Source organism: Vanessa atalanta, chromosome 7 (assembly GCF_905147765.1).
Source record: "Vanessa atalanta chromosome 7, ilVanAtal1.2, whole genome shotgun sequence".
NCBI classification, from domain to species: domain Eukaryota; kingdom Metazoa; phylum Arthropoda; class Insecta; order Lepidoptera; family Nymphalidae; genus Vanessa; species Vanessa atalanta.
Window position 1 is genome coordinate 4,315,237 of NC_061877.1, and position 26,623 is coordinate 4,341,859.

The window sequence follows — 26,623 nt, forward strand, 5'->3', positions numbered from 1 at the left end:
TTTGCTGCTATGGAGTAGGGTAATCCCTATTCCATAGCAAGGACTTAATAGTCCTGTTTTAATCAGAGGCTTAAGCTTCTTTGTTGAACCTAGTAAGTTTGCACAAACAGTGAATTTCTCTAACAATTCCTTTAACGTATGCGAATACAAACAAGATTAAAGCTAGATTTACATTTTGGTATACTCTTCAAATATATTACTAATTAAATCGAGAGAGTGAAGATTCAAAATGTTTGAACTTTTGGTCAATGTTTTGGGGCAAACTTTGCAAAGACAAAGACGATTTCGTCACTTTCTAATTACACTTATAAGACTGAAGATTCGACGATTTGGGTTGAAACCAGAAAGGGGTCAAGCCTTACGAAAGCAAAAACAAAAACGTTATTGGGTTTTTTGACATGAAATTATAAGTTGACTTAGTTTACACTCCCAAACTCTGGGAATTTCGTAAAGTCCAGCCTGCGCTCGAACTATTTCTGGTCGTGTCTGACTGTGTGTCAGACAGACTGCATAAACTTATATATAACATGCCTTTTGTAATTGGCTATTCTCCGTTGAGAATGTGCACTGTGACCGAAATCAGACAGAACATTACGCTCACGTTTGTTTTATTAGGTCGCCTTTTTACCAAATAATTGACTTGATAATAATCATAGTAATTCTATTCTCTTTTAAATAATACGTTGCCACGTCATTGTTTACATAATTTAAAATTCATACACAACCCCGGCAATAATATAAATGAATCTTTAATGAAATGTTATACTCATAAGTGTATTTCCAACCTTATATGTATCTTTCTGTACATTAATGCATTTACTCAGACACATCGGCAGTCGACCATTACTTCGAGACGTATTTTCCGCTGCAATAATTTCAGAACTAGACCGTGTATTTTCTATTCAATATAAATATCAATTTTCTGTTTTATAGGTAACATATACGAGTACGATGAGAGGTATAGAATAAAATAATAGATCAAAGATTTTCATTCCATTATATTTTGAAATTTATAACAAAATAAGTTTTTTTTTATAATAAATATATATATATATTGAAACAAAATAAATCAACAGAACCAACGTTTGCCAACTCGTATATAGTTTATCGGTTCGAATTCCAAATCGGGCCAATTGAAAGTTATTGGGTTTTTCTGTCGAAAAAATACTCAATCAGCATCTGGAAACAGAAAACATATGGAAATTGTAAACATACGTGTCATGGAACGCACGTAAAGCCGTTCCTCCTGCGCCTGGGTTATTTCCGGTCGTGTCGTGTCGTGCTGGATTTGTCTCCCCATCAGGTTATGAGAGTCAGAGAATAGAGAGTGTACCTATGTTTTCACAAACATTTGTGCATTATAATATAACCTCCGCAATTAGCTGCTCTTTCTTGAGATTGGCCGTGACTGGCGACAGGACAACAACATTATCACAACAGTATATTATAGTGGTCATTCTATTTGATAAGTTTGTTTGATGTGAAACATCTATTGGTTTTTTTTATGGTATTGGTTGGTAAACGAGCATATTGGCCACCTGATGATAGGTGGTCACCAACGCCCATAGACAATGGCGTTATAACAAATATTAACCATTCCTTACATCGCCAATGCTCCCCCAACCTTGGGAACTAAGATGTTATGTTTCTTGTGATCTGTAGTTACATTGGCTCACTCAACCCTCAAACCGGAACACAACAATACAGAGTACCGTTGTTTGGCGGGAGAATATCTGATGAATGGGTGGTACCTACCCAGACGGGCTTGCACAAAGCCCTACCACCAAGTAAAATTGGTGCGCCTCGAGGGTAAAACCGCCTAGTATTCCGTGATGGCAAACGGCATTCTGGGCCGTAGCTCACACGTTTACTGTAAATATCGTTGCTATTAAAATAATAAGAAAAATATGTTTATTTTACTTACGAAACTTTACTTTTTTTTTTTAATTTTACTTTATATTTATCTACTGGTTCAATAATAACTTCCTTTAATAACCATCAATGTCTTACATCTGGCGTTCTACATAATATTTGTTTGGCAGGTATAAATCGTTATAATTTATTTCTAGGTAAATTTCTTATACTGAATTATATATCTATATATTGTATGCCCATTTACATATATGTAAATTTAATATAATTAATATTCATAAGGTTCTGTTTCTACTCATATATAATTATGTATATAATTAATTTGACGTAAAAAAAAAAAAAAAGTCCCGCTGAGTTTCTTTCGCCGGTTCTTCTCAGGTCAGGGTGTTTTCTTTTCCGAACCGGTGGTAGTGTTTAACTTGACAATCAATAAGAAAGTGTAATACTTCTATATTGAATAAAGGAATTTGAGTTTGAGTTTGAGTTTGAGTTCGGTTCCTTATCGATAACAATAACTGATGTCAGAATTTTTAGTTTACCGAAAAGGTCGACAAACCTTTTACAGTTAAAGTTACAGAAAATCAGAAGGTTAACATCGGTATACAGAACTAAATATAATAACTAAAATAAATATACAGTATTTTTATTAAATCACTAATAAAATATGAGAGGAAGGGAAAACATAAAAGTACGTATTCTTAGATATGCGGTTTTATTGCATCCAACTCTTACCTTCGTTAAGCTGATTCACGATGACTCATCTTTGGCAACTTTGTACTTATGCATACCTCAGGAATACCCACAGATATCTAAACCAAGTTCAATTCCCTGGGCTGGTCGGTGAAATCGGATGAAAAGTTATTGGGTTTTTCTGTCAAAAAATCTCAGTAGCAGCTTGCAGTGCGGAAGTTGGAAATGTGTACACTCCCATGATTAGGAAAACTGTTAGTGGTAAGCCTAAACTTTTTTCCGTCCTATCACATTATGAGAACGAGGTAATACATAGTACACCTTGGTTTACAAGCTTGGCTTGGCTTAGCTGAAAAGCATATTATTTAATACAAGATTATATAGATGATAAAAAGCGTGGAGCTAATACTCGTTGACATCCAGGCAGGATATATTATATACATATATAATTGCATCCAACTCTTACCTTCGTTAAGCTGATTCACGATGACTCATCTTTGGCAACTTTGTACTTATGCATACCTCAGGAATACCCACAGATATCTAAACCAAGTTCAATTCCCTGGGCTGGTCGGTGAAATCGGATGAAAAGTTATTGGGTTTTTCTGTCAAAAAATCTCAGTAGCAGCTTGCAGTGCGGAAGTTGGAAATGTGTACACTCCCATGATTAGGAAAACTGTTAGTGGTAAGCCTAAACTTTTTTCCGTCCTATCACATTATGAGAACGAGGTAATACATAGTACACCTTGGTTTACAAGCTTGGCTTGGCTTAGCTGAAAAGCATATTGTTTAATACAAGATTATATAGATGATAAAAAGCGTGGAGCTAATACTCGTTGACATCCAGGCAGGATATATTATATACATATATAATTGGATTTAAATAAGAACATTTGTATTTTAATTGTTGAAAAACAGTAACTACTGCGTTTGTAGCTAGTATTTACATTCGCAACCAGCTATCAAGCTTCACTTAATATAGTTCTGTAAAATGACGATTCAAAAGTACTTGTAAAAGCCTACTTGAATAAAGTATATTTTGATTTTGCGTACACGCATGTTCATGTTCAATATCCTTTGATTGGCTGCCGTGACTGAATACAGTTGGAAGGACATTGTGAGATACGCGACCATAGGCACACAATATTATACGAAAGGTACAGCTTGCTCTTCAACTGTAATTTTAGGTTACGATTATATATATTATTATATGCTCTATATTTAGTTAATGCCGATGCAAACATTGTTGCTTAGATAAATAACTAAAAAAATCGCCGTCTAGTTTTTTTCGGAATATTCTAAAATACAAAAATAATTTAATTTTAAATGACCAAAAAGTTATTAATTCTTTTAATAGTATTATATAGCCTAGTATTTTCAATGAGCTTGTCTGTCCGTATAGACTTTTTACACGACTGCGCAAAAAAGGAGTGTAATGTTTTCAGAGTTCATGAGCGTTTCTTTAATTCACTTTAACTTGTAAATGTCTGAACAGATTCCGATGTATGACTATTGATTAATTGATTCATTCATTCCTGTTAGGGTTTTTTTTATTCTTTAAAGAAAATATATATTTTTTTATTTATTCTCTAGTACCTCAACTAGAAAAAATAATAAAAAGGTTTGGCCTTTTTAAATATGCTCGATAATAATTAGCTACTGAAATACTATCTAGAACCCTGTTCGAGTATCAAAGTGAAATATAATGAATGTTATAAATAGAACTTTGACTGAAAAGATTGCATAAATTGCCTGAAAGGATAGTTCTTGAAGGTTGGAAAAGCGCATTTATACAATACATTTTTCTTTTACTTTATCTGTCTGTACAAAGTCATCTTAAAATCATCTTCATATAAAAATTATAAACTACTTATCATGATCACATTACATTATAAATCAATAAATTATATTATGCTACTACTACGTGGAATGAAGATTTTGACGTTTTGAAATTCTACGAAATTAAAATCGGGACCCAGTAGAAATTCATAACTGTCATTTTTTATGCATATTAAAGACGACTTAAATTCTTCAACAGTGTTCAATCGTAGAGCGTAGAGTCTAAATTATATTTATCTAATAGCTTTCATTTGAAAATGTTGAAATTAAAATTATATTAGGAATAAGTATTCGTTCCTGTGCGATGACTTTTGTATTGTATATTGCAGCTTATTGTACTTTAACTCAAAGAAATATCAAAACCCCTGAATATATTTTTACTTTAATGTATTATTTTTTTTCCTTTGATAAAAGAACTAGTGAAGTAATACTTAGATATAATAATGTGTTTGGCCAAAAAGAAACCGCTCTTTGTGAATATATCTAATCCGTAAAACGGATTCGGAAATTTCTAAATTTATTATTTTCTAATTACTTAATATATAACGAAATTTTACTTGCTGGTAGGATTTTAGGGCCGTCTAACAGCAATACTTGGCATTGTTGTGTTACGGCTGGAAGGGTTGGTGAGGCAGTGTAACCACATGTCCAACGGTACATCTTAGTATCCAAAATTAGTGGTGCATTAGCGATATAAGGAATGGTTAATATTTCTAACAACGCTAATATCTATGGACCGTATTCACCATATACCATCAGGTAGCCCAAGTGGGCTACTAATTAAATAAAAACAAGAAAACAATTTCAGAAAAAGAATTAATAAAATATACAAATCGAGGTATTGACATAGGCATCTCCTTCAATTTTTAAGAAGATTTGGTGGTTTTTTTATCACAGTGCTCCAGTTAGAACCAGGGGATTGATTATAAATTTAGCAAAAGTTCATCCAACGCAAGCACGCTTCGCTATTACCTTCGCCGCTGAGATAAACTACATACACAAATGGAAACCCCGACTGGTTTATTCGGATATGTACTTAAATATATAAAAAGTAAATATAAATATAAAAATACGCATTGTATAAATTGCAAAACGTGACAAATATTTACATAATAATTATTCTCATTAACCATTTATAAAATCATAAACGACAGTTTAAACATTTACCGAGCAAATAACTGATAAAATTCGCTCGTGCGCCGCGATAACATTTCTATCGAAGTGGTCCTACGTCTAGCATATGCTTTTGCTACTATCAAATATATATTTAATTTTTTAAATTGCATTGCATTTATTCTGTTTAGCGCGCAATATATACAGCCAGCGTCGTCCAAAGAGACATTAATCCTTATTTCCATGTTATTTTAATTATGTGAAATTAAAAGTGTAGGAAATTAAAGTACGTCAAAGGAAGGCGCATCTGAGAGTGCGCAGAACATTCTGAAAACGTATAAATGTAACGGGGAAGGCTGCCCATTCACAATTTAGCTGAAGCCGACGTCACCGCTCCGTGACAACTTTGAAAACGGTGACAACTTTACGTGTTACGGACGATTAATTCTTTTACAATATGAAAGCGTTCTTTTGTATCATCGTGGCAGTGTTAGCTTGCAATGGCATTGAAAGCCTTCTTTTACCGGTAAGTGAGTTCTGATTACTATTTTCGCAAAAGTTTTATGTGTTACTTAAACAGAAAGAAAATTTAAGAATATTATATATTTAATATTTAAATTTAATTTAATAAATAATTTGAAAGCTAGTAAAATAGTATTATATTTAAGTTTGTAAAATACTTTTTTGGGTGATTAAATATATTATAAGTTTCAAACTTATATTTAAAAAACATAAAAATCACTTTTTTATATATCTAAACATTAAATAGGTTGTATGATGATTAATTTAGCATGATTTTTTTTATAATCGTATTAGTATATAAATATTTATCTTAGATATAAATAAATAAATAATTAAAATAAGATTTTAAATTAATACGGTTATTTTTATTACTATAAGTATTTGAGAGTTCACGAGACTAGTGAACAAGACATTCGTTATCTACGAAATATCGAGCTCCACCAAAAATAAAAATAAAAAAAAATGGTAAATATCCCGTTTCAAATACTTATTATTTAATAATGTCATATTCGTAAGATAGCGGAATGAAAATGAATCATTTAAAATATTACTTAATAATTATCTTAACATTTTTATGATACAATCGTAAAAGAAAACGGACGTTATTAAAATATTCAGTAGATGATAATGTTATATGTGTATGTTAATTTCATTGCGAATAACACGTTTGTTCAAATATTTAAATAGAACCATAATATTGGCACAATTGTACGCGTTTATCTCAATCGCTTTCGAAAATACTCTTTGTTATTGTTTGTTCAAACCACCAACCAACATAATACATGGTGAATTATATTGAAGGATTCAAAAGCGTTCAATTAATTTATTTTGAGGGTTTCATCTGTGATGCGTCCGACTTTAGGATGTTCATACTACTACAACATATTTTGAAGTAGCCCAATTCATTATTTTATTCGCGGTGGTTTCTGTTATCTCAAATATGATAATGATCTCTTGAATGCTTATACTCAAGGGAAACTGACCAATTGAGCAACTGCAGATTTTATCCTCACACTCTACTATACCTTGATTAAAATGAACCTATGAGGCGGATTTTCGATATGATCTGAGATAATTTAATAGGCCGACGCTTAAGTTGTTTTAGAGACATAGAAATATAAAGAATACCAACTTCCAAACTGCTGCTAAATATGACGGAAAACCAAATTTACATATTTTGGTCCAATTTATATATATATATATATATATATATATATATATATATATATATATATATATATATAATTGGATTTAATTAAAATCAAAATTCACGATTATAATTAATTGGACCACAAGTAGTTGACCAGTACCCACTGACCAATCTAATATCTTGCGAAACATATTATTGCCATTCAACTTCATTCGACAGTATTTAATTTAATAAAAAACACCTTAAGTAGTGTAGGAAGATGAAATCCTATTCGCTTTTATATTTCCATATCCCCAATGTAAGGTAATACTCATTAGAAGACCGGAAATCGAGCGTATGTAATAAATCTCCATTAAATGGAAAATAATTTTCACTCTGAGGGTGTAAAATGACAAGTTGTTTATTAAAGAAGAGGCAATGTTACTCATACTTAAATCCACTTATCCTGGACTTAGGATAATAATGATGAACAAAACCAAAATTAGACGATTGTGTTTTAAGCAGTTCCGGAGTCTTGCAATCGATGTGTGTTTAAAAATTCATATTCTAGTCTTTTCAGATAACTTCATTATTTCCTCCGGTTATTCTCAAGTTATTGTCGAGGTTATTTTTTATTATGACAGACAATAGATGTAATGCTTGATTTTAATTTTCACTTTGTATATTCAGTAGTTCTATCTATATAGGAATGCTCGACGTGTTTTAAAAATACGATCCCATTATCGTGGAACGGACGTGTCTAAATCACATCGCCGTCTGCTTATAATATTCCCTGTTTGTTTTGAACTTGTATTACAATAAATTACAGCCGCTTTAAAGTTGGCCTATACAATATACATACCTGTTTCAATCTTAATCATAGTCCTAAGGAGTATAGCGCAAAGTTATATACCCAATCACCTTCCTCGATAAACGGACTATCTGACTTAGAATTATTCAAATGTCATTAGTAGATCCTGATGAATGCATTTCATCGTATGAATGACTGAACTCTTTATATTACGAATATATTTTCATAGAAACAGTGACATGATTTGTATATACACGAGAAATAAAGATAAACTTGTTACACCAAGTTATATTTCGACTTGACAAAGTTAGTACATCCTTCCTGTGGCAGGGTGTTCGATTCTATAACAGAATTGCGCAGAACATTTGCCTGTAGCTTAATATATAATAAAAAAAAAATCTTATAAAATATAAGGCACATTATACGAATATTATAAGGATTAAATAAATTATATAAGATCTGGTTGTTAATATTCGTTAAAAGTCTGATACTTATTTATTTTCACATAAATTACTGAGTTGTACTGAGTAATTACTGAGTTTCAAGTTTCTCAGCAAAATAAGCAAAATGAACACTCATAAATGATGAGTCAAAAATGTTGAAACCTACTTGAATAAAGTATACTGTAATTTTAATTTAATTTCCTTATAAATTTATTGAAAATCCTCAGAGATTGATTTTGTTTTTGTGTCCCTGATATATCTCGTGTTTCTGAACGTTCTTTTGTTTGTTATGTCTTGTGTGGAAATATTGATATGGACTTTAAACCGTTTTCAACTGATGCGTAATTGCATATTGATTACCTTCACCGTGCAAGAGATTAATTATTATGATAAATTTGTTCATGGGTTCGAACTCGATGTATTCCGTTAAGCATAAGTTGATCCATCGACTGGGCCACTTGGGCCCTTTTATATTTAAGTAGAACAATGTAATTATTGTATTCAAATCGACTGAATGTTTTTTTCTTGGAAGAATATCCAATTCCACGTCGTCCACACCTACCTAATAATTAATTGTTAGCCCATGAATTAGTAGATTAAACAATGTTACGCTATGACGAAATACTAAGTAAATGAATTTAAAAAAAATATATATTTTGTTTCAGTATATCGGCTATTTTCATTAGATCATTTATTGGTAATTTTATTAAATAACATAGAATAATGTCATATTTGTGAATATATGACTTCGTTTGTTTTATGTCTGTTTAAATATATTAAAATATATTGAACAAATTAATGTTGACCTTGAACTAATCCTTTGTTACTGATAAGTTATATTTAAATCTACCCAGTCTATAAATTAACGCCTTAAGTAAGTTACCTCCGTCAATAGACAATGAAATTATAAGTAATATTATCATTTCCTTAACCGCCTAACCGGGGGTAATAAAGATGAAGATGTTTTGTTCCTTGTACTGAAATTTGCCTCACTTGCCTATAGAATCCCAACAAATTTACAATGTATTTACTATTTGAGCGTAGAATGAGTAATGAATTGGTGATACCATACCAGGTGTACTTCCTCGAAGCTTAACTACCAGTAATAGATATAAGGCCCTACTGTATTAAATAACTACAAGTGTTTGTGGAAAAATTGATCCCTACGACCGTTATGTTTACAGTTATTTACGTATTGAACCTTGTTATAAATAACCATTGTTTCGATCAGTCAAATATCAGCCAACCCATAACTAACAAGAGTTATTGGGTACTATAATACAATACACGATACAATGTATTTTATATTGATGTACGAGTATAAAATCATTGTTATATAGATCGTTATTGCATGAATGCTTTTAATGATTGGGGTTTGATGTAGTGTGTTATGTAAACACGACAAATAATAAATTTTAGAAGACCCTAAGACACTGTTGCTGCTTTTGCTAGTTCCTTTACAACTCTTTTCATGACCATAGAGGTTGTTCAGCTTTAAGTGATGACGTTTGTTTTTTTGTTAGCGTTGACTAAGTAGTTTTCATTATTTTCACAAATTAAGAAGTGTCCATTGCATTGGCGGTCAATATCAGCGAAGAAAATTCAATTAGAGATGTTACAGTCCTCAATGGTATGTGTAAACACCAGTGCACACACCGATCCCTCATTATTTTTATCTGATGGAATAGATCAAGATGACGGATTTCCATTATCATCAGTGAAAAAGAAGAAACGATAAATAAAAGAATTCACTTCTCAAATGTAGGTTATTTTCATGCGTTAGATTTTTGAAAGTCCAAGTTGTCTTGAGCTGACAACTTGGACTTTCTCCCTGATTATATTCTATCTTATCTTATCTCATCTCCACTGATTTATATTTTATCTTCGGATATCTTTGCTGAAATAGATTCGGGTCCACTTTTATTCGACCCAAAATAGTAACATGAATAGCTGATTAGGTCTCCATTAAATGCGATTCAAGATTTGCCTAAGTTTCTATGTGGGTTAACCCGGTCTGAAAAGGATAAAACAGAAACGATAAATACGCTTTCTTCGACAAATCTTCCAATGGCAATATGTATCGCCTATTTTGGTCAGGTCTGTTGCGATTTTGTCTCATTACCTCCTGTCTCGTGGTCGGATAATTTAAAACCACCGCGGGAATCAATTTGTGTGCTTTTCGAGTTTCAAAATGATATATTATTTGTACATTACTTTAATTAATTATGTGTATTAATGTGAAGTAGGTTTATATTAATCGTAAGATTTATAAAATCGTCGTTTCACAATACCAGTTGGAAAGGACTTTAATTTATTTTCTACCGCGAAGAGGCTAAGTCGTAATTAACTCAAATCGTCTAGGCTGTTTTCATTTTTGTTGACTTTCAGGAAGAATAAATTTAATTATATTTAACTGACATATGTAACTTTGAGGACCAAATATTTCAAAAGAGTTACTAATGAGTTTCTTGCTGGTTCTTCTTGGTACAATTTACATTCCGACCACTTTACATTTAATAAAATTCTAAAAAATAACGATTCTAAAAAATTCTCGTAAAAGCCCACTTGAATAAAGTAAATTTTAATTTGATTTGATCATGACGCATAATCGCAAATAGTACAAAAAACAAAATAAGACCCTCCTGTTTTGAAATTGTTTTGAATTAAAGGACAGTCTTCAAAAACTAACGAGCCGTCTGTTCCTGGAATAAAAAGTTCTGTAAGGAAAACTTTCAATATATTTTTCACGTAAGTGAAAAGATTTTTGCCGCTTCCAATAGTTCTTGTAAGTATTTGAAGTATTCTTTAGTTAGTTAGTTAAGTCAAGTAATTGATTGAATTCCTTCACTTTAAATTAATGACATACATTTTTATAAACGTATTTCAAATATTTTTTGTAATTTCCTTTCATACTGTATAGAAAAGAAAAGCAAACAAACGAGGAAAGCCGATAAGCGAATAAGGAAAGGCGATTCAAAAAAAGGATCGTTTTTAGTAAACCTCAAAGGGCTTAGTAGGACTTAGAGATAGTTATTATCTAGTTATCTAGCTGAACTAAGAAAAATGTTGAAGACTATCAGATATCCAAAGAAAAAATACTTCTAAGTTTCTGCTGAGTAATTACCATCGTTGCAAGGATTCGAGGAATTACTTAATAAGCGTTAAGCTTGTGTTAGGACCGGGTCTGATTGTAGATTTTTTTACCACCTCTTAACTTACTTCATAAACACATAAATAAAATGGCTCAGTCACTATAACACGTCAATCTAATTCTAAGGTTGTGGATTCAAACCGTTACACACTATGTTGTGGATGTGATTATGACGATGTAATAATGAATGGAAACAATTTAAGAAAAATAGGGCGTCAGGTTGAAATAGAGGCCAAAAGATAGGAGATATTTGCCAGTTGTGAGATATTTACAGACTATTTACACTATATATATATATATATATATATATATATATATATATATACACTTAACAATTTGACCGTTGTTTGAATTCTCGTAACAGAGTTATTTATCTTTAAACGTAAGCAACAACATACTCTTCCAAACAAATATTATCTTTTTTACATAATATAAGTGACGTCACGGCCTAACAACGACTACAGGTGACCCTGTTATCACGAATAAATACATAAACATTGAAATTCCTTGTATTATGATTTATAAAAGAAAACTATGTGCCGTTGCATTTAAAAGAAAACATGCAGATTTGATCTCTTCAAAATATTAGTATAGTATAAGGTATATAATAAGGTATAGTTCAAACGGCGAGACATCAAACTCATATTCAATCATTTTAATTTAATTGGTCGATGGTTACCTATGACGCAATAAACGACCAATGAGGGCTCACTATTTAGTCAGATTAGAAAAACTGCCTTTGACAATCTTTACAGTAATTGGTAGTTAATCTCTTCAACTAAGTCTATGAAGTAATCCTATCGTCATTAAAATATTTATCACTTAACATAGAAATTGAACGGAATGATTCCTGATAATTTTTAGTCTCTTAGTTTAGATTAATTATAGTTTAACTGAAGTTGACTTGTGGTTTTGAAATGTTTCTTAGAAAATATTATTTTTAAATAATATTAATTATGATTTAATCTTGTGAGATTGATTATAAGCTGATGATAGTATTCATTTACACAATAATTAATCTATATCGAGAACCGACATAAGTAAATATAAATCAAAATTATGAAATGGTTTCAAATATTGTTCCCGTCGGTCATCAGTCAGAGAATCGGAAATTCTTAGACCGTTGCCGAATTTTTTCGCTGGAAATTGCATGGTAGCATACGCTCTTAGATGCCAGTACTTAAAAAAATATATAAATATAACATACAATATTAGACTCAAGTCTGCAAAACAAAAAACAATAAATTCATATTGTCATTTTAAAAAGATCATTTGGCAATAATTGATAACAATTAAATAAGAGTTTCTCCTAATGTCGATAAATTATAGACTACGGAAATTGTTACAGGTAACGATCTAACAGCATTAAAGCTGATTATTCTTGATTTGCATCATTACTATTAATAATGCTTGTTTAACACACACTGACATCAACACACATTCAAAAGATTTCAAAAGAAGCATCATAGATCAACATGTCATAGATCAGCATATATCAAACGTAAATTAGAAATGCTTCATATTAAATATTTTTATATGTATGTATGTGTGTATCAAATGTATGCCAGTGTGTGTAATTATTTACTAATTTGGTGTATTTCTTATACACATTTTGTTAAATATAAGCTATCTGCATATACGTTTATGCATTTCCATATAAACTTTAAGAAATTTCAGACACCGTCCGTCTGGTTAATTTTCATAAAACGGGTACAATGTTTTTGTTTCACGTTTTCATATATATATTTTATACAAATAAAAATGTACATTTCTATACAAACCTAATATTATTTTGCCTCTTCAAACATCGAAATTAAACGAGAATAAAACGTTATAAAACAAAAGCTTCATTATGTTTCACCTACTGAATTCAACGATCTTCAATTTTCACATCAAAATTTAAATGTAATTACGAATTGCCAACAGAATATCGTCTTGACATAAGCTCTCTGGCAATAATTGTCGTATGACATGACAGCAACCAATAGACATATTTACGACGACAGCTTGTGGTATAGCCATTTTATTACGCCTAAATTACGTAACTGAAAATTCTTGTTAACAGTTTATCAGATCTTTTGTTTTATTAGCTTAGTATGTATCCGTGTACCAAATGGTTTAATTTAATTTTCATTGCAATATTTTAGATGAAGGCACGCTTCTCACGATGTATACCTATTATATATCGCGCTGTAAATTTTTGTAAAGCCATAATGTGCAAATTTGGCTGCCCCGTTGGTATAGTGGTTATATAGTATTTAAGGCAGCAGATTCCGAGGTCCCGGGTTCAAACCTCATTGATAAATAAATATTGGGGTTTTCAGTGGAAAATTCTCAGTAGCGGCCCGGAGTCTGGAAGTTGAAAGTGTGTAAATTCTTATATCTTGGTAAGCATGTAAAGCAGTTGGTCCTGTATCTGAAGTATTTCAAGTCGTATTGGATTTGCCGTCCCTTCAGATTATGAGAGTATGGGAATAGAAAGTACACCTGTGCTTGCGAATTTGTGCACTATATTTCCTGTGTTGTTGGCTAGTCTCCTATGAGATTTGTCACCGACGTCAAAATCGGTCAGGACAACCTTATTATTAATATATACCATTGTTATATGCGGTAGATGTTTGTTCAGATAAATTAAAATAAAATCTAAATATTATTACAAAGCAAAAATTTTTAAAAGTCGAAAGTTAGTGAGCTCTGAAATGAATTTCCAAGTGATCAAGCTTAAATTTCATTAAAGAGTTTTTACACAGTTCAGATATCGGATATCGTATTTGTTGAATTTCAAAGCAAGAGAAATTAAACTTTTGACTTATTCTTTTTATTAATTTCGTAATTATATTTTACTATTTTTTCTTTTTGATTATTTAACACGAACAAATAACAACGGTCTCGTTTACGTGAAATATTGAACGACTATTTAATATATAGCCTGAATAATCTAGCATATTAATTTCTTTTGAAATATATAATATAATTATTAACTAGATATTATCACAAATGTACTCAAGCTTAACTTATAAAAGAATATTGTTATATTTATAAAACATTTCTACAGTCTTAAATTCAATAGTAATCAAGGTATAGTATACACATGACACATTTCTGTTTGATATAAAAAACCTATATTGGCTGACCTGTTAAGAGGGTGGGCGATAACTGATAAAAATGTCATGAAAAGTAAGTGGCTATTGATAATAAGGGTTAAGAGGAAATTGTCACTTATGAGGGAATTAAACGCTTTTTATATAAAAGTAAAAGGTCGGAAGTGATTACGTTTGAATATAAAATAAATAAATGGCAAAGATTTGAAAGACTATCTATTGTATAATTTTATTCGAAAACTTTTATGTAGTAAAAATATAATAAAATAGCGTTAATTTTTTTTATTTATGCGCTAAGTCCAGGCTTAAGTTATCATTGAAAGAGATTCGTCCGATCTTGACTTTATCTTTTTACTAATTTACGTAAGAAAAAGTAAACACATTCATTCGGTATTATCAATGACTAGCTGTACCCGCGGGTTTACCCGCACGAAATTTATGAAACTACCTTATGTGCCATAGCACACAAACCGTCACCCTTCACTTAATCCCTCGAGGAGTGAATTAAATAAAGTAGCTTATGTCCTTTCACGGGACTCAAATTATTTCCTCAAATATTTTCCAAGTTCATCTGAATTGGTTCAACGGTTTAAGCTTGAAGAAGTAACAGACAGAGATACTTTATTTATAATATTAGTATATATTTTATCAAAAGCAATATTACCTTGCTTAAATAAATGTTATGCGTTATCACAGTATAAAAATTTAAACGCCAGTTACACCAAATTATATTAGCCCTTGTCCATTCCAGAAATCACTATTTTTATCACTAAAACGTTTAAGGGCGTTGACGTAATGTGAGCCTTATTCTTTAAGAATACATTGAATTTAGATAACTGAATCGATATCTATTATAGTTAGTACTTGTTGACCCAAGTAACAAAAAATCTTACACTATTGTCAACGATCTTTCTAAACCATTAATATATCTTTGACAACTGATTACTAAGTGAAAGGTTTTTTATATTAAATACAGATTTTAACTTTGCGTTGATCGTTGTATTACTTGGTTGTAGAGCTTTGGGTAGTTCCCTCTCATCACCGTCAAACATCAATGCTTAATATTGTGGTACGGTATAGAACCCAGATGGCCCAGTGGTTAGTGGGTTCATCTTTACCGATGATTGCGGGTTCAAACCCAGGCAAGCACCACTGAATTTTCATGTGCTCAATTTGTGTTTATAATGTGAGGAAACCTGCATGTGTCTAATTTCAACGTAATTCTGCACTTTGTGTATCCACCAACCCGCTATGAAGCAGCGTGGCGGTATATGCTCCAAACCGTCTCCAAAAAATGAGAGGAGGCCTTAGCCCAGCAGTGGGAAGTTTAGTGGTTAAAACTGAATATTATAAAATATTAAAAAAAAAATAATAATATGACTATTTCAACTTGAAAAATTAATTTTTGATTCAAAGGAAAACCCATTTTAGTTTTTTTTTTATGATATAGGTAGCCGGACGAGCAAATGGGCCATCTGATGGTTAGTGATACGCCCATAGACAATGGCACTGTAAGAAATATTAACCATTCTTTACATCGCCAATGTGCCACCAACCTTAGGAAGTAAGATGTATTATGTCCCTTGTACCTGTAGTTACACCGACTCATTCACCCTTCCAACCGGAACACAACAATACTGGGTACTGTTGTTTGGCAGTAGAATATCTGATTAATGGGACAACCCACATATACCCAGTCTGGGTAGATATTAACCTACTAGACCTACCTACCTAACAGACGGGCTAGCACAAAGCCCTACCACCAAGTAAAACTAACTGGATCAGAATCAAGATTAAAAGCATAATTAGACTGAATATAACAATTTTTTCATATTACATTGTTAATTAATATTATGTATATTCAAGTTTTATATGTAATTAGCAAGCTAATTATAAAATAAATGGTGTTATCATTAAAATTAACATTGAATCAAAATCAAAATATTATTTATTCTACTAGGCTCGTAAAATAACTTTTGAATCGTTGACTTACACTAATTATTAATTATTAAATATAATAATTAAGGCATCAGAATTTAGTCTACTGTGAAGAACCGGCAAGGCTAGTAGTAGGCTACTCAGTAGTTACTCTTATTCACCAATTTAGATTGTTTATAAAATACAATAAAATAAATGATCTGTTGTGTGTATTAATTATTGTTTGTTTATATAATGATGACTCTGTAGTGTAATTTGTCTTTCGTAAGAGATTCATTTTGAATTAGCATTTGCTAATCAGCATTTTGAAATCTCCTAGTTAGCAATTATTTATTTTCTGACTTTGATGAAAGATTCTTAATCCCGCTTCCATAGACAATAACACAAATAACTTTGAGTTTCAATATTTATATAGATACATTCAGTCGATATAACTTAAATTATTACAATGATTTTTAATATAATTAGTAAGGAGAACTTTTAGTAAAGAATGTATTGCTAAATACGGAAAACGCGTTGGTGTAGATGAATCTTAGTATACGACCTTCTTACGCTAAACCTATTGATTCTACAAAAAATGTAGATTAAATATATCGTAGACAATTTTTGCTCTAATTAAATTATTTACTTAATTATTTTCATAGTAAAATGAATTAAAAAGGATTTATTGTCAAAATACTGTTTCAGGGCGCCATTTTTTCCAATATGGAACGCGAGCGGCAAAAATCACCAATCAATTTTAACGGTTGACAAAAAGACGAGAAAAGGGCATTGAACTGTTTTGCCTTAGCCTATTTATATATAGATAATATAACTGTTCAATGTTATACAATTTAAAGAGCAAATAAATTATGAAATAAATCTAGAAATATTACAAATAATAATTTAAAGGCTAAAATCGTCCCAAAATATCACAACAATTTGAGCAGTTAGTGACTTGCTGGATGTACGATATCATGTTCTACATCACTAATCATGTAGCAAAATTACCTCCCTTGGGTATATATAACGATAGTCACTTGTCTAGAGGATATTAATTAAGCACGGAGTGGCTCTGCTGCACCCTGTATATACTTTTTTTATTAAGGACGTTTTTACTTTGAAATATGGAACTGCTTTATTTATAGAGGACTTGAAGGCGGGTTGCGCGCTTAAACATTTGCTTTGTCATGTTAATGTTGTTTGAAAATGATGTGGATGATAAATTTGTGGAAGTTTTAGGAAAATGTATAAGAGATAATGTATCCTATTTTGTATCGATTGAGTTAAGCGTCAAGAGGAAAAATTGTAAGGAACTGACTTACATTCGTATTTATATTATTAATCAGGATGTTGGGTTTAGTGGAAAAGCTAGCAAGATACGAATCAGTGTGCATTATCGTTAAGATATTAATTAAATATTAAAAGGTAGAACTAAGAAATGTATTCGATATATCGTAACTTGCATTAATTTCACACTTGGTAAATCTCTTTAAGTTGATGTCGATTGCGTTACGGCTATTAAATTTAGTTGCTACAGTATTTATAGGTTTCTTATTTAAATTGCGGTGTTTTTAAGTTATTGTTTAAAATAATTTTATTTTTGGTTCGCTGGCCGTAACGCATTGATTTAATTATAAAATGAATTTTAAAAAACGGTCATAACCCGACACGCCTTTTTAATTTAATTTGCGTTTGTCTCATGCCGACGACAGTAACATGGATGCGTTGACAGGACAAGTTTTATTACATTTAAATTGTTTACATTTTAATTTTTTTATTATATAATTGATTTGCATTATTTATTGCTCAATAATAATTAAAATATTTATTATTTTAAAATAACTACTAAATATGTTTAAAGTAGCGTAAAGAAACGACTTGCTGAGTAACTACTGCCTTTTTTGCCGGTTCTTATCAATAGGAAAGGGCAGCTTTATATTTAGTATAGCCTTGTAAAATAACAATTCATAAGTGCTTGTAAGGAGCCTTGTGAGGAAATATTAATCGTAGTGTGTGTCTGAGTTTTTTTAACTAAAGTATCAAGTCTTGTCTTACTTGGCTTGTTTATATAGCAAATTTATCTTTATTTTCTATATTATTTTATGAAAAAAAGGTAAGGATATCTATGAAAAATAACAAGTCCAATCTATAGTATATTATGGAAGATGGTATGGTAGCCAGCACCACGATAAAAAAATTAAATCTCAATTAGTTGAATGACCTAAGGACTATGTCGGGGGAAAGTGCTTTGATATGTTTTTACCTGGATCTAGGCTTTTCCGGGCGCCCAAGGAAGCGATGGTTGGATGTCGTGAAGCAGGAGATGAGAGCCAATGGACTCACAAGACGACGCTAAAGACCATGCAAAATGGAGTAGGCTTAGTTGAAAGGCAAACCCTGGCAATAAACGAGATTAATATATGCCAGGCAGAAAAAAGTCAAACAAAAATAAATGAAATCTCTATGTTAGGTTAACATTTAGGTATATATTAATTTATACATGCAATGCCTTATATTATACGTGTATTTATAACACGTATAATATAAGGTGCAAGAAGTAGATTTTCAAGAAAACAAGTCGGCGATGTTAATTAACCATCGTGTAAGTGAAACTTAGGAATTGTAACAATGAACAAAACCCGAGTTCACCTAGTGTATTAACAGTTTGTTAGCCAGTAAAAGTTGTTTTATTGTAATTAATTTAATTTAATTCAAATCACAGATTCAAATACTACAAATACTCTTTTTGTTTCAAAATAAGAACGCAATATAATTGTTAAATAATATTGAACATACATATCCCAGAAATACAACCATCATTTACATTATCAATTATATGTTACACGAGGAATATTTGAATTTAGTACATTTTGAGAATTATAATCGTGTAGTGTCCCGTTATCTATTGTACAGTTGTATTTCAAAGAATTTATATTATAAAGTTATATGAATACTATCAATATATATGTTACTGTAAAAGCTCGAACTAAGGTAAATCTTCAGATTTTCCAGTAAAACCTAAGATTTACCGACATGAGTTGGTAAATTTTGTAAGTATTTATTATAAAGGGACGACTGTTTCGGACTTTTGGAATTCCAACCTAACCTAACCTAACATGTAAATCCTAAGATTTACCAAGTGAATGATGGTAAAAGTTCGAATCCCCTAAGTTTTATGGACTTTTACCATTCATAATACATACATATAACGAGCGTATCTTTAACTGGTACGGAAAAATTAACTACCAAAGACTAACATGGAAACAGAAATGTGATTGACGCAGAGCTCTTAATAATCATAGTTTGCTTATAGTCCCTTTTTTCAAGTAGTAGGTAGGTGGACGGGCAAATGGGCCACCTGTCATTATGTGGTCACCACGGCCCATTTATATTAGCACTGCGAGAAATATTAATCATTTCTTACATCGCTTATGCGCCACCAACCTTGGAAATTATGTTGTTATCTCCCTTGTACCTATAGTTACACTGGTTTACCCTCCAAACCGGAACATACCAATTCAAAGTATTGTTGTTTAGCGGCAGAATACCTAACTAGTCGGTGATACATACCCAGAGTGGATGCACAAAGCCCTGCCGCCAAAACAATGAAAGAGGATAAAAAATATAAAAAGATTTAACTTGGTCTTATGTATACCACCAATTATTGTGTAAAGTATTTAGAATTGGGATAAAATACGTAATGAGACCTTCCAGTATTTATAAGAATACTCATGGCAGAGGCTCTTCCAAAACCATCAGTATAAAATAAACCCAATTAAGTAAAAAATGATTTCAACAGAAACAATAAGTAAGTGTGCTTGGAACACATTTTCGGAAATTTCTATCCTAGTAACAAAATTAAGTTTATTCGTATTCCTCTTTAACTAACTACATAAAATATTTAAAAATCTGTACGTTACTTAACAAACCCGTTTCTTGTGGAGTCTTTGTGAATTTTATATGTGACGTGTTAATTATGTAAACATCTTTTTAATTAATTGCTTGTAATAAATATTAAATGTTTGGGTCTCAACTCAACGCTTCTACACAATTTGGTGATCTGTCGCGTTACTAAATTCGTCCATTTAATCTTTACATTTCATTGAAGTTTTTTCATGCTTATTTTTCTTATATGTACTGTAAGCTAGTCAATGTACCTGATAGTTTAAGCTATCAAAAGTATCAGAAGCGGTGGTGACCACTTAACATCAGGTAGCCCAATTACCTGTCCGTCTACATATTTCATAAAAAAAAAAAACATTTTCCATATGACAAAAACAAGCTTTACAACTGTTTGTAATTTATTAAAAGAAGCCCATTCATAACACCTCGTCTTGTTGCCTCCACTGGTGACATGAGGGCTGGTACATGTTTTAAAAGCGGTTTTATACTTATAACGTCAAAAACGACACTGAAAATATTATTTAGTAGTTATGCCAGGCCATCACTTTCTATTAAACATTAAATAATTTTAATTATACGAATACGTATCGTTACAAAAATAGATATAAGTTAATTTCTATCTTAAAAGTTCGAATACTGCTTAATATCAAATATTTAATATCAGTCTTTGAAATATTCATCGTTTGCAATAAGTAATACATTTACATTTTCTCAAACGTATTTTACATGCTGTATGTTTGATTATAAAAGCCTACGCAATCAAAGTACCTAGCTCGATTGAAGAACTGGGTTCTGGGTAATTGAATAAAATGGGTTCTATATTTCGAATTGGGAATCTTTTTAGTATAAATGTAATATAACGAGGTTTTGATTTTATTTGAAATACGAATACGAATACGATTGTTTTTAAAACGTAGATTTGGTCATTGTAAAATAGGCCAATCCGTTGTCAAGTTTCTTTTAGTCTATAGCTACCTTTAGCTGATTCAAACGACCTGTGCTTGCATCGAAACTGCTTTATGGCAATGGCGGAAAACTAACTAACCAGAAAAAAATAACAAATTTGGCTTATCATACTATAAATTTAAAAAAAAACCACATGAATATAAGTATGTATAAAAAAACAAAGCCAGTGAATTAATATAGATAACAAGAAATATTCATATGAATAATAATATATGTATGTTGCCTTTCGAAAGGTCCCACAAAAGTGGATTTCTTGAATCCTCTTCATATGCCTTTCACGTACAATTATTGTACCCTTACGTTGAAAGTTACTTAGAGAAACATATTTTGTAGGTTTTCATAAAGGATACTTGCTTCTGACACAAACTGGAAAGTCTAAAAAATTACATTAATATCAGTTTGAATGAGTTTCTTGCGTGACTTTCGACACTGCATTAACGTGTTCGCACAGCGATATAACGTTGTTTAACTTAATTCACGTATTTGTAAACAGAATAAGTATATCGTCTTTATTACATTTTCTACTAGCACTACACTTTGTAACCAACTTTTGCCGCAGTTTTACGAACCGACTTTGGAACCTTCAAGAAGCAAGACGCACCTGTAAGCCTTTCAGTGTAGCTGATGTCCATGGGCATCCGGTGCTGGTCATTTACTCGTATTAGTTTTCCACCATTGCCATAAAAAACATGGACTTAATCTGTGAAAAACGCAAATATGGAAATTATTATACAGCTATCGTCTGCGCCCTTTTTTCGCGTGTGAGTCGCTGCAGGTATTATGTAAGCCATCTCTATTTAAAATTTCATCCAAATCTGTCTAGTATTTATTAACAAATATCCAAACAGTCACATTATATTAGCAGAATTCACAAAACAATTATTGCAATACTAGTACTATGCGCTACTGAGTGACAAAGATGGATGATTATTTAAACTCCTTTCATGTGCATCTAAAAATAGACACAATTAAATGTTTATTATTCGCGTTAATATCGTTATTTGTTCAAATTATGCAAAATACTATAAACTCATATTCTAATTTTAAGAATCGACAAATATAACTAAATCCTTAGGTCGATAATAATTGATGACTCGACAATGTAAGATATCATTTATAATCTTCTAGCGGACGTGTTGAGAGGTATTCGTTGAAGGGCCCTTCAAGGGTCCTATTAGACAATGCTCAAAGATTCCACAGATAGGATATGACCTTTTACACTTAAACATGCCAAGTATATACATTAAGGAGGCAAGAGAGATCACAAGATACAAAGACCCAATTTCAACCAATCATAGATTACTAATTTAAAATTAGAACATAGACGTTATCAAATGGTCCCGATATACGTAACGACTTATTTGTCTTCTACATTTGTTATTGAGTTGATAATAAGCGAGTAAGCTTGTTCTATTTTCCTCAGTGCAGAACATTGTATAAAATAGAAAACTTGAGCAAGTAAAATTCTACATGCTCATTTTGCATGCATTTTTTTTGCAACTGTATGTAATTCTATGCATCATAATTTTTAAAGGTGATGTCACGTTATTTACACTTTTTTGAGCTTAATTACATTTAAGTATCGAGAATGAACTCAATATTCCATTTTCAAATTTCAGATCGAATTAAAAGTAAATGCAATTATAACTGTGGCGAAGCCACGTATATTACGAGAGATAATTCGTTTGAGTTATTACCTTTTGCATGCGAAAATAATAAAGTCAGATATTTAAAAATATTACTCGCCAATAATTGTCAGGCGTGATAACGTTGCCGGATTGATTTTGGTCTTTTGTTCCCAATTGAGTGAATGAATATGAATGATAATGAAATATTAAATTAAGATGAACATTTTATTGACCTGTCCGTGTCTTTCATTGTAAGTTTCTAAACCTAATGTTGTTTGAAAGCAGTCGATATTAAGCCATAAGGCGGCTGCATTGTACAAACGAGTTTATTATGATAAATAATTCAAATTTTCTTATATCTATGTGGTGTACAATAGAACAGTGTAATATATCTTTCGAAAGATAGAAATATAGATATCTGATAATTAGTTATTTTGTAATTAGTATCTATTTTGATTTGATCATTATTCAATTAATTTGATTTTTAAAACGATCTAATCAAATTTAATACATAATAATTGAAAAATTTTTATATTTTATATTTTTACATGTAGTTTAAATATCCAAAATAAACGTCTTCGAAAATGTTTCTCATGTTTATATTTAAATAAGTAAGAATATTATTGTTTATAGTTTTTAATGTAAATTAACTTTTTTAAAGACATGGAGAGGGCTACGGAGTCCAGGACATGCGCCATCTTGGTTTTCCAGGGTGAGACGTTATCCGATACCCACACATCGCATCATTGATCCCACCGAAGGTATGTTTAAATATATATGAATATTATTTATGAATAATAGCTATTTAATGATTATAACTACACATTAAATAATCCCAAAATTCAATTAAAAACTATCAAAGACCACAAATGTCATTTTAAATTTAAAAAAAAAATCGCTAGAATTAGAACAACAACAGCACATAGTTTTTCTTGAGTCAGTTATATATCTAGTTATGTAACAAACTACAAAATACATTGAAGATTAGATTGTTCTTTTAAAAAAAAATACATCTACATAGTTAAAAATATATATTAATAATATTTTGTATTATATAATAAAAGTTGAAGCTACTAAATTATTGAAATTATAATGTATTTAAATATCGTACAATCATTGTTTAAGTAGAAACATTAAAATGTTATTATATTAAAAAAAAAAAATGATCATCATTAACGTTCTCCCAGCTTACCTGGGGTCGCAGTTTGTCTTCGACCTCCATTCGTTCCGGTCATCCGAGACCACACATGCCAATGTATTTTGCATGCATATTATCTTTCAAACAATCTATTAATCTCTTCTCTTACCTTTCTTTTTCATCTATCAATACTCATATTCAACTCCCTTACTCAATGCCCAAACCAGGGTAAATAACTTCCCCCCTCGCTGTCTACGATTGTCCACCTGTGACTTTATATCAAGTTCTCAATTCTCATCCTCTTTTTATGTAATGCATCATGTTATGATTCATAAATAATAAGAGGAGTAATAATTGATTTATAAATACTTCGTTTAAGTCTTAAAATCAAGGAACTTATAGTAAGGCTATATTACAGTTTGAAATTGACTTACAATATTTTTTTACATAACTAACTTTGTTATTTAAATACAAGCTGGGTATATAGTTTGTCTTAAAAATTATACTCACAACATCGTCCCATTTACAAGATGCATTTATTTATTACGTACTATATAATATTTAAAAATCAAAATCTATATAAATTATTTCAAGCCATAATTATTTTATCCGATTACTATTTTTATATACTTTTTTCAAATAGACTGTTTCCTGGTAACATCCGAAGAAGGGGAGCTATTCTTTAAGTCGCCGTCTGACGAGCCGACAGTATGTGGTATCTACATGATAGCGGAGCCAGATAAGCGGATCCAGGTCATATTCAACTATCTAGATGTGCCATGCGACAATGGCGGCTTAGTCGCGGTAAGTTACAAATTATAATATTAATATTTATTTGAAAGCACTAGATAATAATGTTTAATAATAATTATATACTTAATTCGCGATCTAATTGCATGTAACGTAACATATATTATTAACAAATATGGAGAGTTGGTAGAGAAAGCATATACGAGTATGGTTGATTAATTCGTTACGGTCATAAATCTTAAATCATATTTTTTTTTTGTGTTCATAATGCCTTTTACATCTGTGGTAAAGTTATTGCAATGGCAGTGTTATTATTTCAATCAAAAGCCGAGATTTAGTGGCTAGAAAAACATTCTTAACCGAATCAGGACAAGATTTTTTTGAATTTTTATATATTTCTGTAATAATTATTATTACATCTAATGCTCGGCTGTACATGTTCTCAAAACTTAAGAGACTGATTTGTGAACAAAATCCCAATAAATTGACTTCATATTAATAAGATTTTTTTTCAGCTACATTTTAGAGCTCATTTTCTCCATAAAAAAATTGTAATAAGTATTACGCTTCAATGAATGTTCGCAATAAAGTCGCTTTCAAACAACTTTTCTTTTAATTGGAAAGCTGGCGTAACTCCGCAGCATGCATTGGCTGACAAAAAATTTAAATGCAAGCCATGTGTTGCAACTTTGTTGAAAAATTTTTCATCTCACCCTGTGTAACAGTTCGATGAGGAGTGTTTTATACGCGACCTATAATCCAAGTCACATAGTCGGAAGTTTTAGTGAATGTTAATTTCACGTATATAACAAGTAAAAAGTTAATTTTTACTTGGAATAATTTAATTCTTATTTAAGACGATTGCACACTGTGAGATCGAATGAATCAAAATCAGGCAATAAAAAAAATATAATTGTGATTTATTCGCTTCTATATTGGATAAATATTTTAGTAAACTTTGACTAACCTACATCCGTAACTTTTTAAGAGACGTTACGTATAACTTCTTATTTATCAAAGTACGATAAGGAATATTGTAAGCATGGATTTTATTTTTTTCTGTGATAATATCCTCTTAAACAATTGCAGTTTCAGCTTCCGTTCTCAATTCCCTCACTCTCATACTAAGTTTAGTCGCCGAATTAACAGTTTTACAACATTTTTTTACATTAACAACATGTAAATATCTCACTGCTGGGACCAGACTCAGGGCTGCTATTGAAACATTTTAATTGGCGCCAACCATGATTTGAACCCAGTATTCGAGATCTGCAGCTTTTTAAACAGCCACAGTACCAATGAGTGAGCAAGATATAGTAACTGTAATAAATCATCGTCCATAATTTTAATGCAAATATAATAAACGAAGTGTTAAAGTTATACTTCGAGAAAATAGTCAATTTTCTATTGCGCGCGTAGAAAATGGGATTGTTACTTAATACCTAACAAGATTGCAGTTTATAACTTGATTACGTGATGTTATAAAACTTTTTAATTGTATTCTAAGAAGTTAGTACTTCATCAATTAAAGACAAAATTTAAAAATGTGTTTACAATTTAATAATAAAATGAATTTGAGATGACAATACTTCAACTTCTAGCTTGTTAACTTGAGCGAACGAGAAGTCATCAATCAGAAGTTTCACT

The 26,623-nt window shown here is 31.0% G+C and overlaps 1 protein-coding gene across 1 annotated transcript in view; it reads left to right on the forward strand.

Moving 5' to 3' along the window:
- The first annotated feature begins 5,632 nt into the window (after positions 1 to 5,632).
- The window catches only part of LOC125065210 (corticotropin-releasing factor-binding protein), a 34,084-nt gene continuing 13,093 nt past the window's right edge, over positions 5,633 to 26,623 (forward strand). The window contains exons 1-3 of the mRNA XM_047672713.1: positions 5,633 to 6,040; positions 23,750 to 23,849; positions 24,870 to 25,030. Of these exons, the coding sequence (XP_047528669.1) occupies positions 5,972 to 6,040; positions 23,750 to 23,849; positions 24,870 to 25,030 (330 nt within the window). The 5' untranslated portion in view covers positions 5,633 to 5,971. The remainder of the gene's footprint in view (positions 6,041 to 23,749; positions 23,850 to 24,869; positions 25,031 to 26,623) is intronic.